At 39.1% G+C, this 17,938-nt stretch overlaps 1 protein-coding gene across 7 annotated transcripts in view; it reads right to left on the bottom strand.

Annotated features, from left to right (window-relative positions):
* Nucleotides 1-352: 352 nt before the first annotated feature.
* LOC106092417 (phospholipid scramblase 2) overlaps nt 353-17,938 on the bottom strand; it is a 117,630-nt gene continuing 100,044 nt past the window's right edge. For 5 of the 7 annotated variants that reach the window (XR_009396999.1, XR_009396997.1, XR_009397002.1 and 2 more), the window contains one exon: nt 11,128-12,065. Coding sequence is in view for 2 of the 7 variants with exons in the window: in XM_013259280.2 (XP_013114734.1) it covers nt 12,003-12,065 (63 nt within the window). In the remaining 5 variants the exon portion in view is untranslated. Of the gene's footprint in view, nt 454-11,127; nt 12,066-17,938 lie in introns of those variants that run through there. The other 2 variants (XR_009397000.1, XM_059362238.1) reach the window with 2 other exon arrangements.

Genomic DNA, 17,938 nt, shown 5'->3' with positions numbered 1-17,938 from the left:
TGGGCCTAAGACCCTAATTCGGCAGATCGGTCTATATGGGGGCTATATCAAGATATAGTCCGATATAGCCCATCTTCGAACTTAACCTGCTTATGGACAAAAAAAGGACCTGTGCAAAGTTTTAGCTCAATATCTCTATTTTTAAAAACTGTAGCGTGATTTCAACAGACAGACGGACGGACATGGCTAGATGGTCTTAGATTTTTACGCTGATCAAGAATATATATACTTTATAGGGTCTGAAATGGATATTTCGATGTGTTGCAAACGGAATGACAAAATGAATATACCCCCATTCTTCGGTGGTGGGTATAAAAAAACATACGTACTAACCACCTTAAGATTTAAACAATTTCATTTACATTAATTATCGCCATATTTTATTTACTAGGTTTTTTTAAAAATGTCGGTTGTTTCTTCTTTAGCGGTCCAAGTGAGATAACTATTTATTACCTGAAAAAAAAAATAAAAAAGGTAAGTTGTGTTAGTATGAACTGTAAAAAATAGAAAAATATTACAACACATACACAAGAAACACATCATATAGCAGGTACTATGTTCGATGTTCGTGAAATTCTTTCGTGACTTCTTTTTTTAGTTAATAGATTTTAAAGCCAAAAAACCATGCTGCTTCATTCAGTAGGACATTCCCCCATAGGTTAGATTTGGTTTAAGTGGCAATCTACCATCAGACTCAGACATTTTCGCCCATAGTGATACCACAGGAACAGAAGAAGAAGGAAGATGCCTTCTAGTTCCTACCGTTGAACCATCCAGATCGATTTGAAAAGCCAAACAACTTGTGACTGTTCACATCCACTAAATCAGACAGGTTCCCAAAGAATTAAGAACCTAAAGTCGAACTCCTTCTGACTGCCAGTGCGGTACACACATACAGAAGGTTTTCTATAGTCTCTTCCTCTTCAATGTCCTCACAACAAAAGTCGTTACTGGCAACCTTCAGTCTGTCAGCATGTTTTCCGATTAGACAGTGACCTGTCATGACGGACACAATGACTGAGACGTCTGTTCTAGCCAATAACAGCAAAGCGACAGATCTCTTCAATTCTAGAGGAGGCTAAATAGTTTTGGAGTGCTTACAGCCCCCTTTTTGTGATAATCTATCATTTGTTGCTTTTCGGGCCTGATCCTGGAAACTTAGTTGGCATGTAAGCTAAGTTTCCAGGATCAGGCCCGACAGGCATATCCACAGATTCCCGTTTCCCTGGAATGTGTAGGGTAGTTCCTAATCTCGCAAGCTCATCCGCTTTACAATTCCCTGGGATATCTCTGTGGCCCGGCACCCAGAACAGTTCTGCGACAGTCGAGGGCGGTTTTTGTGTTCGGAAATGCGTTCTCCAGGGATTTAATGGCTGCCTATCTGTCTGAGAATATATTTATGCTAATCGTGGTTATGACATTGTATTTAAGCCACTCCGCCACTTCTTTAATTGCAAGGATCTCTGCTTCATATAAACTGCAGTGGTCGGGTAACCTTTTGGATATGACCAGTTCTAGATCTTTGGAGTACAACCCAAAGATCGTCTAGTTGGAACCACCTGTATAGATGTGTGTGTAACTTCTATTACCAGGGATAGCGTTGTTCCAATCGGTTCTATCAGGAATAGTGAAACAGTATTTTTTATCCAAAAGCTGCTCAGGTAAGGTTTAATTCACGCTGCCTGGAACATCGGACATTGTATCAAGGGTAACACAGTGTCCATAGCCGCCACAGGACCAAAGACAAAGCTTCCTTAGCTTCGCGGCAGTAGTCGCAGCAATTTATCTAGCCACAATGTCTGGAGGCATTAGATGTAGCATTAAGTTCAGTGCATCAGATGGTGTCGTCCTCAGTGCGGCTGTGATGCATAAACAAGCCATCCTTTGGATCCGGTTGACTATTGAACAGTAGATGGACTTTTGAAGCGCCGTCTACCAGACTACAACACTTTATATGTCTGAGAAGTGCATAACGAGCGAGTTACATATGCAAACACCTACCAACCTGATAAATTCCAAGAAATCTTAAATGAAATTAATAAAGCCAGACAGTAAATAACCCAAATACCATTTCCGGTATAAAACATTTCCAAAAATTTCCTACCAATTTAAATCAGCTCGTAGTATTTTCCAACTGACTTTAGCTAAATAATCAAAATTGTAAGTTAATTCTTTTTATTGGGTTGCCCAAAAAGTAATTGCGGATTTTTTATATAGTCGGCGTTGACAAATTTTTTCACAGCTTGTGACTCTGTAATTGCATTCTTTCTTCTGTCAGTTATCAGCTGTTACTTTTAGCTTGCTTTAGAAAAAAAAGTGTAAAAAAGTATATTTGGTTAAAGTTCATTCTAAGTTTTATTAAAAATGCATTTACTTTCTTTTAAAAAAATCCGCAATTACTTTTTGGGCAACCCAATATTAAGTAAGCATTATTATAAGAATGTAAAGCTGTGTTTTAAAATTAAATAAAGACAAAGAGCAGTCTTGTTTTGGCTCTGATTTCGATCAATACATTTGTTTAGTTCTTTTTTAAAACCCTTTGGCAACGGGGGCATATTTTAGTCGCGGTCTAAACCCCCAACTTTTGCCAATGGCTCTCTTGCAGGCACATAGGGCAAGAGTTGAATTTCTTGCCCTTTGCAAAATGTTGGAATTGAAGTTCAATTTCCTGTCCAGCAAAACATCCAGGTATTTTGCGCTTTCTGTAAATGGAACATTTTCTCCTCCCAAGGAGACAGGTGCCACTGTAGGCAACTTGTATCTTTTGCTGAAAAGAACTACCTCAGTCTTGCACGGATTTACACCTAGACCACTTTAGAACTGCTGATGACGTGGCAATTGCGGTTAGGGGAAAGTATCCCAGGACTCTAAGAGATATACTTCAGGAAGCTCTAGTTGCAACTGCAAAGTGGGTTACCGAATGTGGTCTGGGTACAAATCCGTGCAAGACCGAAGTAGTTCTTTTCAGCAGGAGATACAAGTTGCCTACAGTGCAACCTGTCTCCTTGGATGGAGAGAATGTTCCATTTACAGAAAGCGCAAAACACCTGGGTGTTTTGCTGAACAGGAAATTGAACTTCAAATGCAACATTTTGGAAACGGCAAGAAGGGCAACTCTTGTCCTATATATACTTGCAAGAGGCAAAATTAGTTGTTGTCAGATCTATAATGCTATATGGTGTTGTGGTCTGCTGGAAGGCGCTTCAAATGTCCACCTACTGCTCAATACTTAACCGGATCCAAAGGATGGCTTGTTTGTGCATCACAGCCGCACTGACGACGACATCATCTAATGCACTGGATTTAATACTACATCTTAGCAAATTCTCCATTCAAAAGAAAATCTTGAATAACTCGAATTCAACCCAAGCCCCACTCGCGCCATGCATTGAAGTGAGAACAATCGCAAACAGTTAACTCAGGCAATTTATAAACAAATCGTATGGACTATGAGGACGCAATGAGTTGTAGTAGAATTGCCGCGAAGAGTTGGAAAAACTTACGCAGACGCAATGAATTGTCGAAAGCGTTAATCATTAATCATACGGACGATTATAAGTCCACAACTGATTTGGGCAGTAAAAAATGTTTTGGAGCAGTGGTGGCCAAAATTAAAATTTTCTTTACACTAGATGTCATACTCAATCCACACGTACGCTTATGCTCTTTGTTTCAGTCGGTATTCAGACAGCAACGAGTGAACATGCGCTTTGGTGTACGTATAATTTTTGCAAAAACACTCAGCGACACAATCTTTTGCTATCAAACAATTACGAGTACTTTAGTCAGTTCTTGTCGTTGTCTCAAAAATGTTTGCAAATTTGCACAATTTTTTACTGGAAGTCGTTCCTTATTTGCCAGCAGACGAGAGCGCGAGAGAGATATGGTTGAAAAGTATTCTAACCAAAGACGAAACGCGTCCCATAGTGGTTGGTGTGTGTTGCTATCTCCTTTTCCATTCCAAAGAAAATCTCCGATTATTGAGATCGTCTCGAAAGGGAAACAGACAAAAATTGTGAAATCTAATGGGCAAAAAACTTGAAAAATGAAAAAAAAAAACGGCAGAGTCCGGGCGGGATTCGAAACTGGGCATACGGAGCAACTGCGAGAGCCGTCGCCGTTGTCTAGCGTTCGAAGCCATCAAAACAACTTCCAACAGATTCATAGAATCATGTGTACCATGGAAGTTGTGTAATCGTCGCAGAAAAAAAGGCTGTCGTTACACAAAAACACATGCATTGGAAAAAATACGTCTAATAGACAGGTTGGCTTCCAACCAAAGACGAAACGCGTCCCATAGTGGTTGGTGTGTGTTGGTATCTCTGGCTTTCCTTTTCCCTTTGCTTAATCATTGAGCTCGTCTCGAAAGAGAAACAGACAAAAATTGTGAAATTTGGTGATATTCGCCCTAACAGGCAAAAAATTTTAAAAATGAAATAATTTGTGTTTTTTTTTATTTAAAAAGGACAACAAAAACATAACTAAGAAATTAATTGAGTTTCTCCTTATTTATAATTTGTATACTAAATTTGTTTAAAAAGTCTTATTTTAAAGGAACTCCATTTTTTCACATGTTTTTTTTGCTGCACAATGAAAAATCAAAGCTTTTTAAACACAACAAAAATTTTAATGATAACATAATCATTTCAAACAAGTAAAAGCGTGCTAAGTTCGGCCGGGCCGAATCTTATATACCCTCCACCATGGATCGCATTTGTCGAGTTCTTTTCGCGGCATCTCTTCTTAGGCAAAACAGGATATAAGAAAAGATTTGCTCTGCTATTAGAGCGATATAAAGATATGGTCCGGTTTGGACCACAACTAAATTATATGTTGGCGACCTGTGTAAAATGTCAACTAATTCGAATAAAAATTGCGCCCTTTGGGGGCTCAGAAGCTCAAGAAGTCAAGTCCCCAGATCTGTTTACATGATAGCTATATCAGGTTATGAACCAATTTGAACCATACTTGGCACAGTTGTTGGATATCATAAAAAACACGTCGTGCAAAATTTCATTCCAATCGGATAGGAATTGCGCCTTCTAGAGGCTCAAGAATTCAAGACCTAAGATCGGTTTTTATGGCAGCTATATCAAGTTATGGTCCGACTTGAACCTTATTTGGCACAGTTGTTGGAAGTCATAATAAAATACGTCATACAAAATTTCATTCCAATCGGATTAGAATTGCGCCCTCTAGAGGCTCAAAGAGTCAAGACCCAAGATCGGTTTATATGGCAGCTATATGAAAACATGGACCGATATGGCCCATTTACAATCCCAAACGACCTACACTAATAAGAAGTATTTGTGCAAAATTTCAAGCGGCTATCCTTACTCCTTCGAAAGTTAGCGTGCTTACGACAGACAGACGGAGGGACATGGCTAGATCGATATAAAATGTCAGGACGATCAAGAATATATGTACTTTATGGGGTCTCAAGCTAGCCGCTTGAAATTTTGCACAAATACTTTTTATTAGTGTAGGTCGGTTGGTATTGTAAATGGGCTATATCGGTCCATGTTTTGATATAGCTGCCATATAAACCGATCTTGGGTCTTGACTTCTTGAGCCTCTAGAAGGCGGAATTCTTATCCGATTTAACTGAAATTTTGCACGATGTGTTTTGGTAGTACTTCCAACAACTACGCTAGGTATGGATTTAATCGGTCCATGTTTTAATATAGCTGCCATATAAACCGATCTTGGATCTTGACTTCTTGAGCCTCTCGTCCGATTTAAATTGGCCAGCGGACCACCCAATGCATTATAGAGAGAATCCTTATTTCGCCCGAACCGATCGTATGTGGAATCGACTTCCAGCTAATGTTTTTCCCATCCACTTTGATTTAAGACGAATGTCAATAAGCCAAATGAGATTCCTGTTCAAATATTATGACTATGTGAAACGTAGTTGCAAAATATACCAAATCTATATGGAACAAGTAAGAGCGTGCTAAGTTCGGCCGGGCCGAATCTTATATACCCTCCACCATTGATCGCATTTGTCGAGTTCTAAGCGCGGTATCTTTTTTTAGACAAACATAGAATATTGAATAAGAACTGTAATGCTATTGCAGCTATATCAAGTTATAGTCCGAGTCGGACCATAAATGAATGCTGTACATTGTAGAAGTCATTGTGTAATATTTCAGTTCATTCGAATAGGAATTGCGCCTTGTGGGGGCTCAAGAAGCATAATCGGGACATAGGTTTATATGGGAGCTGTATCAAGCTATTGATCGATTCAGACTATATTAGATACGTATGTTGAAGGTCATGAGAAAAGCCGTTGTACAAAATTTCAGCCAAATCGGATGAGAATTGCGCCCTCTGGAGGTTCAAGAAGTCAAGATCCCAGATCCGTTTATATGGCAGCTATTTCAGGTTCTATACCGACTTACGCCATTCTTAGCGAAGTTATTGGAAGTCATAACAAACCACCTCATGCTAAATGTCTGCCAAATCGGATGAGAATTGCGCGCTCTATTGGCTCAAGAAGTCAAGATCCAAGATCGGTTTATATGACAGCTTTACCAGATTATAAACCGATTTGAATCATACTTAGCACAGTTGTTGAAAATGATATCAAAACACTACGTGCAAAATTTCAGTTAAATCGGAAATTGCGCCCTCTAGAGTCTTAAGAAGTCAAGATCCAAGATCGGTTTATATGGCAGCTATATCAAAACATGGACCGATTAAAACCAAACTTAGCGTAGTTGTTGGAAGTACTGTCAAAACACTACGTGCAAAATTTCAATAACATCGGACAAGAATCCATCCCTCTAGAGGCTCAAGAATTCAAAACCCAAGATCGGTTTATATGGCAGCTATATCAAAACATGGACCGATGCAAACCATACTTAGCGTAGTTGTTGAAAGTGATACCAAAACACTTAATTTACTTTACTTACTACTTTAATTGGCTATGACAGAATATTTGTTCCACTAGCCGAACGTAGAATAGCGTTCCAAGCGCCTCGATCTTTTGCGCTCATTCTAAAATCTCTGACACCAAGTTTCGAGGTGTCTCCCACAACTTTATCTTTCCATCGGGCTTTTGGTCTTCCCGGTTTGAGTGTACCACCGTGTTTGCATTCAAAAGACTTCTTTGCTGGAGCCTCTTCATCCATTCTGACAACATGACCTAGCCAACGCAGCCGTTGTATTTTGATGCGTGTAACTATGCTATCGTCGCATACAGCTCATACAGCTCGTGGTTCATACGTCGCCTATATTCTCCGTTAACGCAAACTGGTCCATATATTTTATGAAGAATCTTTCTCTCAAATACTCCAAGCACTGCCTCATCTGCTTTCACAATTACCCATGCTTCTGAACCATATAACAGCACGGGTAGTATCAGTGTCTTGTAAAGTGTAGTCTTTGTCTGTCGAGAGGTGGCCTTGTTTCTAAACTGCTTGCTTAGTCCAAAGTAGAATCTGTTTGCCAGTATCATTCTTCGCTTTATCTCAAAACTGGTGTCATTCGTTTCGGTTACGGCGGTGCCGAGGTAGATAAAGTTACTAACTATCTCAAAGTTGTGGTTCCCAACTTTCTCCATTTTCTTTATCTGCTCGGTTGTGCAAGGCTTTTTGGGAGTTGAAACCATCCATTTCGTCTTATCTCCATTTACTGCCAGACCCATTTTCACTGACTCTCTTTCGATTCTTTCAAAGGCTGCAGTTACTGCGAATCGAATTTTCTTCGCCCTGTTTACAAATTTTGATATATCAAGTCTCCAAAAAAGTAGCGATTCGCCGATGCGGCCACCTTATTAAATACGCCGTGACTATTTCTTTCAATTCTCACAGAGTTGGCTCATTTCGATACCAATTAACCCCGTTATCTGAAGGCCAATATAGCCAAATTTTACTAAATTCCAAAAATTTCACACTGGCAAAAAAAGTTTCAAATTGATATTTTAACTTGGAATCAAAGCTTGAAAAGTTCCCAACAATTTAAGGTGTATCTTGTCACATAGAAGACATAAATGAGGTCGTGGCAGCCAAAATACTAAAAAAGTCAATTTTCAAGTATTGCTATTTTTACCGTTAAAAACCAAGTACTACGTCACATTTTATTGCACACATGTATGTGTAAGGAACTATTATTCTTATGGACATAGGTTATGTCCCTTTCCTGGGTTTTAGAATATGAAGTTAGGGTTGTCTCTTGGAAACCTTCGGATTGCGAGTGAGAAATGGGTTGGATTCAGTTTAGACATTTAAGTTATATGGAGAGAATATTATATTATATAGATATAAGGGCACTTACTCTATAAAACTGAAAAAAAAAAAATTATGAAAATATCTCGATTCAATAAAACGATGAAAAACGATAGCCTTATTCACGCAATATCCGATTATGCTTAAATTAGGAAAAAATTGTTATAATGTAATCATCATCGAGGTTTCATTTATTTAGTATTTAGAGCGCACAACAAGCCGATTACTGGCTTAGGATTATGGATTATGTCCATTAATACCCGCTCCCTCTTTTCAACCTAACCTAATCGTCCACTTTCAAGCCATACATAATGCATATCGGCTCATATATTGATGTAGCTGCCATGTAGACCAATCTCCAGATTAAACATCGTATGTACATATTCACAAAACTTAAGGTAGCATTAAAGTAGGCATATTTGACAGATCTGCTTTATAGAACTGTCAAATAAACCTACTATAAAAAGGTTTTAAGTTTTGTTAATACCGGTGTTAGCCTCGAAAATGTTAAATTTCTATCCGATTTGGATGAAATAAGGGACGGGGTGTTTTACAGGTTGCCTTTTATATTACGGGATTGGATAAACCTTGCGTTGCAATCTGCCAACTGACAGCTCTACCGTAAAGCTTGACATTTTTGAGCTTATACGTACTTAGGACGTTTTGATATACGAGCGCTATTTGTGTTATTTACAGTACCTTAAAAGATTCGTCTCGCCCCAAAAAATGAAATTAAATCTTGAACATTTTCGTGCGTTATTTTTTACAACAGCAGTACATCGATGAACCTAATTCAATTTTTGGCTATGAAGCTCCATCAAGGACTAGTTTTTTTTTGGATGGTATGATGAATTCAATCGAGGCCGTAGTTCACTCCAAGGCGAAAATGCGTTGTGACCTATCGTGAGATTAAGACAACCGTAGGCATTAGTGGGACCGTCAAAAAATTTGTTCGCGTTGGATCGCACACAATTCGTCAATCGCTCAAAAAGAGGCTCGTGTCGACTGGTCGACAGAAATGCTCCAAAATACCATGGCGGTGCTTCGAAACACGTCTATGACATCGTGACCAGTGTTGCCGTTTTTAGTAGGTTCCTACCAAAATTGGTAGGTTTTTTCTTTCTTGGTAGGCTGACCTCAATTTTTGGTAGGTTTTGCCAACATATAAATACCAAGTTAATTACTGTAAAAATCGTCGATGGTAACCTAAAATTCGATTCTGTAATCAGAACAAAACCATGGATGTCGAGGGGCCAAATACTGTTACAAAGGGTCTAACTGATTCATATTTCAGTAAAAACGCCATAAGTTCTGATATTGACTGTAACTGGTACAAATGCTATGGGATTTCTTCGAAACTTCGTAAATTCTGGGTAGGAAATGCAGCTTTTGTGCGTGTGTGAATGCCTTCAATCGGAAATCAGGGGTATAGGGCAGCTGCAGACAAATATGGTCAGATCTAATCGATACACAGATGTTGAGGGGTCCGTGCAATTCACTGTAAGAGCGAGGTAAAGCCAATTTCTGAGCTCAAACATTCAAATCGGAAGATCGCTTTAGCCAAACTCGGCGCGGTTGTTCATTGAAAACGGGGCAAAATTACGACTTTCTGAACTCAAGATTTCTTATCGGAAGATCGGTATAAAGGGTGCTATATCAAGATATATGTTAAATGTTTTATACATTGTTGGAATAAGGCGAAATATAATCGAAAACGCATTCTCGTCATTTTCTCGTCCTTAAAGACGACCTTCCATTTCGAAATAAAATAAAAACAAGTTCGGCCGGGCCGAATCTTATATACCCTCCACCATGGATCGCTTTTGTCGAGTTCTTTTCCCGGCATCTCTTCTTAGGCAAAAAAAGGATAAAAGAAAAGATTTGCTCTGCTATTAGAGCGATATCAAGATATGGTCCGGTTCGGACCACAATTAAATTATATGTTGGAGACCTATGTAATATGTCAGCCAATTCGAATAAGAATTGCGCCCTTTGGGGGCTCAAGAATTAAAATAGAGAGATCGATTTATATGGGAGCTATATCAGGGTACAGACCGATTCAGACCATAATAAACACGTATGTTGATGGTCATGAGAGGACCCGTCGTTCAAAATTTTAGGCAAATCGGATAATAATAGCGACCTCTAGAGGCTCAAGAAGTCAAGATCCCATATCGGTTTATATGGCAGCTATATCAGGTTATGAACCGATTCGAACCTTAAAGTCATAATAAAATACGTCATGCAAAATTTCATTCCAATCGGATATGAATTGCGCCCCCTAGAAGCTCAAAACGTCAAGACACAAGATCGGTTTATATGGCAACTATGTGAAAACATGGACCGATATGGACCATTTACAATCCCAAGCGACCTACACTAATAAGAAGTATTTGTGCAAAATTTCAAGCGGCTAGTTTTACTCCTTCGGAAGTTAGCGTGCTTTCGACAGACAGACAGACGGACGGACGGACATGGCTAGATCGACTTAAAATGTCATGACAATCAAGAATATATATACTTTAAGGGGTCTCAGACGAATATTTCGAGTAGTTACAAACAGAATGACGCAATTAGTACACCCCCATCCTATGGTGGAGGGTATAATAATGTTGTTTGCAGACAATAGTTGAGCGTAAAAATTGCACTGCAGAAAATTGTAACAACTATTGATTTTTAAACGGGTGTCGGGAAACTTCGTGTCGTAACCTGCTTCAATTGTTTCATACACGTCAAGAGTCGATTAGACAAGTTTTCATTGCTTTTAGTAGAAGTTTTTCGAAGTTTCGAAAAGTCCACACATAAGGTGCTGAATATCATTTTAACACAAATAAACAACATTAAGCAACAACATTTTGTTAAGAGTGGTATAAAGCACAAAGCGAAAAAAACAACATTAGTTTAACACATTTATTATTTAAATATATAAGACAGAAGTTTTAAGAGTAATGTAGAGCACTGCATATTATAAAGTAAAACAAAGTTTTTCTTTGTCAATTCAAGTACATGGAAAAGATGAAAGACGTGATTTCCATGCGATGGCAAAAAGACAAAATGTAATTAATTCTATCCATAGAGATAATAAAAATAAATTTTTCATGCCTCTTTGCTTTGAATTGTGTCAAGCTGTTCGCATCTTAAAAGCTACCTAAGCATATACGCTCTGTTTATAAAAATATGAAATATTTTAATAACGCGTCGTCACTAGTTCCTGAGTATATGTTAAAAAATAATAATAAAAATAAAAAAAAAAAATGGCAAATTAATTCAAAAACCATTCCGGTGTGTTCTAGGTGTTACTTTCCCTTCCACCCTCTGAGGGCATTTGTAATTATCACGCAAATGAAGTGTCAACATGTCATAGATGTGCATCACCAATGAAGTTTTGCGGCACAAGGCGTGATAATAACGAACTGTTTTAAAGGGTAAGGCGAAAGTGAATCCCAGGACACACCCGACTAACTAAAAGAATTCATGTATAAAAAGTGAATATGTATGTTCACACACCAAATAGTATAATAAATAATTAAATTACATCATTATTTACATAAACACAAGTTACCAATCATGTGGTGGGGAGCATAATGATGATGTTAAACATTCATAAGGATTTCATTTGGCTTTTAATTTACATAGGTAAATTTTAGGCACATCAGCATTGTTATTCAAATATAACGAGAAAAAAAACATATAAGACTGCAAGTGACACACGGGCGGTACCGCAGGAGATGGATACACTTATACATAAATACACATTGTACGATGGTATATTTAAGACAGCATTCCTATTCCGTCAGATTCTCTATTACCAGATTTCTCGAAGAACATGGCATCCTGCAATAAGAAAAATTAATGAAAAAAAATAATTTGGTTAGTATAGAAAACAAAGATCATCATTGTCATTAAAGTAGTGCAACTCTAAAGATGTGCATAATGGGAAGAGATGAATTATTTGGCATAATTCGATTTAAACAGGGTCTATTAATTAAGGAATTTAATCCTAATGTGTAAACGATATGCAAGAGAATAATGTGAACAATGTAAGCTACAGGTCTAACTTATTAGATTCTACAAGTTCTAGATACTGCCTTTATCATGGTGGCCGCATCAGCACAGCTGATGGAACTTGATACATATGTCAATTCCAAGGCATATTTAATAAGGTGGCCGCATCGGCGAATTGCTACAACAAAGCATGTCCTTTGGAAACTTGATATGTGAAAATTTGTAAACAGGGCGAAGAAAATTCGATTCGCCCTGACATTTAAAAAGTCAGGCAAATTTGCTTCGACCAATCAGAGCCAGAAGAAAGAAGTTTATTCATTTTTGAGTGTCAAGCAAGGAAAAACCATTAGCTCCTGAGGCTTTAACCACAAAACGGGCTGGAACATCGAGGTCCGGTCTGTGTGGTGTTCATTGATGTCACGAAAAGATTACCGTCCACAGGTTGCGGATAGTGGAATACTTCATACGGAGTAGCTGCAACGGCAGTCATAGACAATCAGCGGTATCGAGAGGAGAGTTTCAGTGAGAGGCCGGGCGGAACCAACTCTTGCACAAATACTGAGTGCCGGGTTATTGACGCCTTTTAATAACCAATGACTACCCTCTTCCCGCGGCGTTCGGTCCTTTGGACCGGAACGATCTTGCTCACCTATAGGAGTCTGACGAGGATCGCCACCTCCACATGAAAATGTGGCTAAAACAACAACCCTGCCAAAATGGCAGGTTTAAATAGTTTTCATAAGGTTATTGTAGCCCTAGATAGCTACCAAGTGAATGCTAACAAATGGCTCAAATAGGAAGATTGTGATTAAAGCTCAATCACCACAAGGAGGGGTTGTGTGCCCCTTTCTGCTCTTGGATATCTGTCGGATTTTCAGGGCATTTGAAAAGGACACTTTAAGTTTGTTGGCTACGAGGATAACGTTGTCATCATGGTGTGTGGCCGTATAGAGTGTATATAGTATGCTGCCAAAATATAAAGTAACTTGGTATGTTCAAGCACCTCTCTTAAATTTGATGGAACTGCCGCTCTCACTACTGAATGTCATGAAAAGCCATTGCGATGTCAGGACTTTGATCTTGTGTTGGTCACATGGCGGACTTAAGCATGATTTGTGGCAACACAAAAACCTATTTTCCTGTCTAAATTATCTTCATGCAACAGTCTTTTCGCCATTCTTGACTACTATAGCCTTCGATGGCATATTGGAGGTAGCTTCTCCAGACCGCCTTATTTTAATGTCTGGCATTGTACTGACGTAATTGTTTTCAGTGTTCTTCTGCGCTTTTTGAATATTTCGAGGGCGACACAATAGACCAAAGTTCCCTGAGTGAAACTGATGGTGAATGAGGTTGCCAGACGCCTGCCATTTTATTTTGAAGTTTATATTTTTATACGGCGAATTCAAAAATGAGTTGACATATCAAATTCTCTCAGCTGGGTTGATGCGGCCACCTGATAAATGCGCCTTTTTGAGTTTGCCTTATAAAAGTGTTAACTTCAAAATAAACATTTTATAAATTAATTTTTGTGTTTGCTGGTGTTATGGTTCCTAAACTTGGGGTATATAATCGTAGGCGTCTAACATCCTCAATCTCCATCAGCTTCACTCAGGCAACTAGGTTCATTGTGTTGATCCCAAAAAAGATTCAAAAAGCGCTGAAGAACACTGAAAAAATTTACGGCAGTATAAAGCCAGATATTAGAATGAAGACGATAAGTAGCCAACATGCATGACAATAATGGGAACCAGGTGGGCTGAAGAAGCTCCCTCCAATCTGCCATTTCAAGCCCCTATTGTAGTCAAGAATGGCGAAAGGACTATGTGCTTGGAAATAATTTAGACAGGAAAGTAGGTGTTCGTTAAGCCATAATCCTGCACCTACCCCCGCAATTTCAAGCAGTGCCACAAAACGTGTTCAACCGTCTCTTATGCGTAAGTTCGCTTTGTGTCCAGCGCGACGTCAAAGTCCTGAAATTGCAATTGCTTGCCAGAACTCAAATCGGTAGTGAGAGCGGTAGCTCCACCCCATCTCGGAGAGCTTCCTTGAACAAAAAATTACCGCATATTGGTAAATAGCACCAATTTTATCTTTTGGGGGTTGACGTCGGGCCCATTGGCCAAACTTGGCAGCATACTACAATATATGCACTCTGAGCGGCAACACACCAAAATGAAAACATCATCCTCTTAGCCAACAAACTTTAACCCTTTCTTTTCAAATAACCTGAAAATTCCGCTAATATCCAAGAGCATGACACATGTGATGCGTGGTCCCTGGTTATAATCGAGACACACGTCTATGAAGTTGCAACCAACTCCATCCCAATTGGAATTGAGCTAGAACTACATTGGTCTACCGTGGAAGTTCACAGGCATTCACTTGGTAGCTATTTTACCGCTACAATGGATATAGCTTCTGTAGCCAATGGGAAATTGGAAAATTTGTAAATATTTTTTTTTTCTAACTTGACACTCAAAAAATATTAAATTTCTTTCTCCTTCTTCTGATTGGTCGAAGCTAATTTTGCGAAAATTTTAAATGTCACGGTGAATCGAATTTTCTTCGCCCTGTTTGCAAATTTTGGCACATCAAGTTGCCAAAAAGATGCTTTGTTGTAGCAATTCGCCGATGCGGCCACCTTATATGAATATAATAGAGTCAGTCAGCCATAACTACGACAGAACTAAAAGTTCTAATACCAATTCAATTAAAATTTAATTTTTCACTATTTCCGCAGTTAAAAAGAGAACGGTTTAGGTTGCCGGCCATATATCTTGCATAACAAATTTCAGGCATATATGGAGGAGCGTTCGAACGAATACAGATATCCGCCTGAAAATTTTCACAGATACTTCTTGTTGACGTAGTCGTTGAGGATTGCAAATGGGCAATAACGATTTAGATTTGAATATAAAACGACCTTTACATTTGAGATCTTGAGCCCCTGGAAGCCGTAATTTTTATCCGAGCGGTTTAGACAATGTGCCATTGCTTTTTAACGATATGTTATTGTTTTTTTTTTTCAATAAGTTGTTGTTTTATATGAAAGAGGACTAAAAAATATGGCTTATGTCGCCTCCAGCACAGCCAGCGGTGCTTCTTCAATCTTTGCCTAATTTGGCTCAAGCCCAAAGTTAATTTTTGCACAATTATTGTATAATTTTATAAAATAAATACTTTGATGTTCTATTTTTGCTTAACTTCTTGCAAAAAAACGAAAATTGGTTATTTACGTAGGTGAATTGCTGCGGACAAAAAATCGCACATTAAATTGAAGTTTCAAATAGAATTAATCGATAACGGATGCCATACGGCCCCAAAATTTTTGGCTGAATTGGCATACATTTTGTACGTAAAGTACACATGTGCCCTTTAATTGAGTTCATTTGTTGTTGTTTTTATTGTAGCAGTGTGTTGTGTTACATCTTTCGTCTGCTTGATTCTGTTGAGTTTCAAGAATCAGGAACTCTGCGACTAAGATGGGGTGCATCCACAGGGATCTGGGTCTGAGTCGAGTGGATCTGGCTGGGCAATTCAACAGGTGACGTGTATCATGCGGTCCCTGGTTTCAATCGGGACATAGATCTTGCACGTTGGCATCAATCATTGCTCTGTAGGAATTGAGGCGGCTGCATCTGCCGGAACGTAATTGAGCCAGAACTACTCTGGTTAGCCGGGGCAGGTCAATTTCTTCAGGTGCAATGGAAGGCGGTCGTTCTCCAATCGTTCTCGCATCTGCTACCGTGTCTGCATGAATGTTGTCTAGACCTGGGGCCAAATTACTTCATACGTGAACGAGTAAAATTGTTCGAAAATTTTTGCTTTGGCATTACCACATACGTTAACGAATAAGCACTTTCGTCATTCGAGATTATGACATTCATTAGCGAGAGCACTCGTGAGCTCAGGAGTAATCGAATAGAAGTGTTACTTGATATAAATAGTTAAAATGTAAGTTTTTGAGTGTAATTCTGATATGAAATAAATAAATACATACTTTTTCGTATTTAGGAATAATTTATGCTAAATAAATGGCCTACAAAAGGTTGAAATGACTCAATTCATGGCCAAGGGAAGACAACAGCTGAAGAACAAATTATGCCAAATCTTGGAGAAGTGTAAGAAACGGCCAATTGCAGCTTTGGTGGTACCGTGGTGGACTTGAGCCCTTTGAAGTTTAGCTCAAATCACGTCAAATCAATGAAAGTAAAATAATTTAGTATCGTTAAAACATGTTGGCCGCTGTTTTGGAGCCGTGGGCAAGCATATATTTCAGTCGCAGACCATGGACGTACCAACAAGACATAGCGCCGGGTAGATGTTAATTGTCATCTGCGTATTTATGTTATTTGTTTTGCACAAACATATGTCCAAATCAACTCTGATACAAAAAATAATCGGTAGCCATTTGAAAAAATTCGATACATCTTTCGAGTGCGTTAAAACATCCATTCGATACGTGACGAAATCTCATTCGATACAAAAGCGCACTCGATCACGAATGCGGTAATTCGGCCCCTGCTCGATATGCCGCTTGATCTAGAGATTCTCTCTTGTAGCGCTGAACCTCACGCTCTAGACCATGTAGATCTACCTTAAGGCTTCTGGGCTGTGAATATCTATCCACAAGATGATGATTTGGATGGCCTCTGCGATAACAGCCCAAAAGGTATTGCTTAGACAGCATGTATTGGGTTGCCCAATGGGTTGCGGATTTTTCATATAGTCGGCGTTGACAAATTTTTTCACAGCTTGTGACTCTGTAATTGCATTCTTTCTTCTGTCAGTTATCAGCTGTTACTTTTAGCTTGCTTTAGAAAAAAAGTGTAAAAAAAGTAAATTTGATTAAAGTTCATTCTAAGTTTTATTAAAAATGCATTTACTTTCTTTTAAAAAATCCGCAATTACTTTTTGGGTGACCCAATAGTTATGTCTTCGCACTGGTAGGATCTCTTGATGGAGATGGTCCACATGAGAACTGAGGAGACAGCCCGTCGCAGTTCGGAGGGCGGCATTCTGAGAGATATGAATATTATTCCACTGCGTGTCACAAAGTTGACGAGACCGCACTGGCGCTGCATAACTTACCACAGACCGGCCAATTGCTTTGTATGTGGTCAACAAGGTTTCTTTGTCTGCACCCCAAGTGCTGCCAGCAAGTGACTTGAGTACCTTGTTTCTACTTTTGACTTTATCGCAAATTGCTGTGGCATGTGGGGAGAATGTGTAAGAGCTGTCAAATGTGACGCCAAGTATTTTGGGACACTTGATGGTCGGAATCATTTCACATCGACCATCACAGTCAGCTATGTATTCACCTCACGCGTATTTGTAGTGACCAATGTGGCTGAAGATTTGGTGGCAGATATCTTCAGATTTCTCGCAGCGAAATATGAGGCAAGTTCTTTGAGTTAGATATTCAACCAATCGCAGATGGATGGGGGGCCTGATGCCATGATCGTACAATCGTCCGCATATGATACGATCTCTATGCCGTCTGGAGGGGGTGGAATGAAGGATATGTAGAGGTTAAACAATGCCGTAACATTCGTAACTTCGCCCACGGTAAGTTGTGATGGCTGTCCATCGGCTCGGAGACCACGGATACGGTGAATGGCTCTCCTCCTTGCTCCGTCACTCTCATTGGCGCATCTCTTCGGATCAATCACGGTTACTTCGCCAAAAATGTCTAAGGT

Source organism: Stomoxys calcitrans, chromosome 1, assembly GCF_963082655.1.
Source record: "Stomoxys calcitrans chromosome 1, idStoCalc2.1, whole genome shotgun sequence".
NCBI lineage: Eukaryota > Metazoa > Arthropoda > Insecta > Diptera > Muscidae > Stomoxys > Stomoxys calcitrans.
Note: the sequence above shows the minus strand (reverse complement) of the source record. Positions and strands in the feature narration are given on the sequence as shown.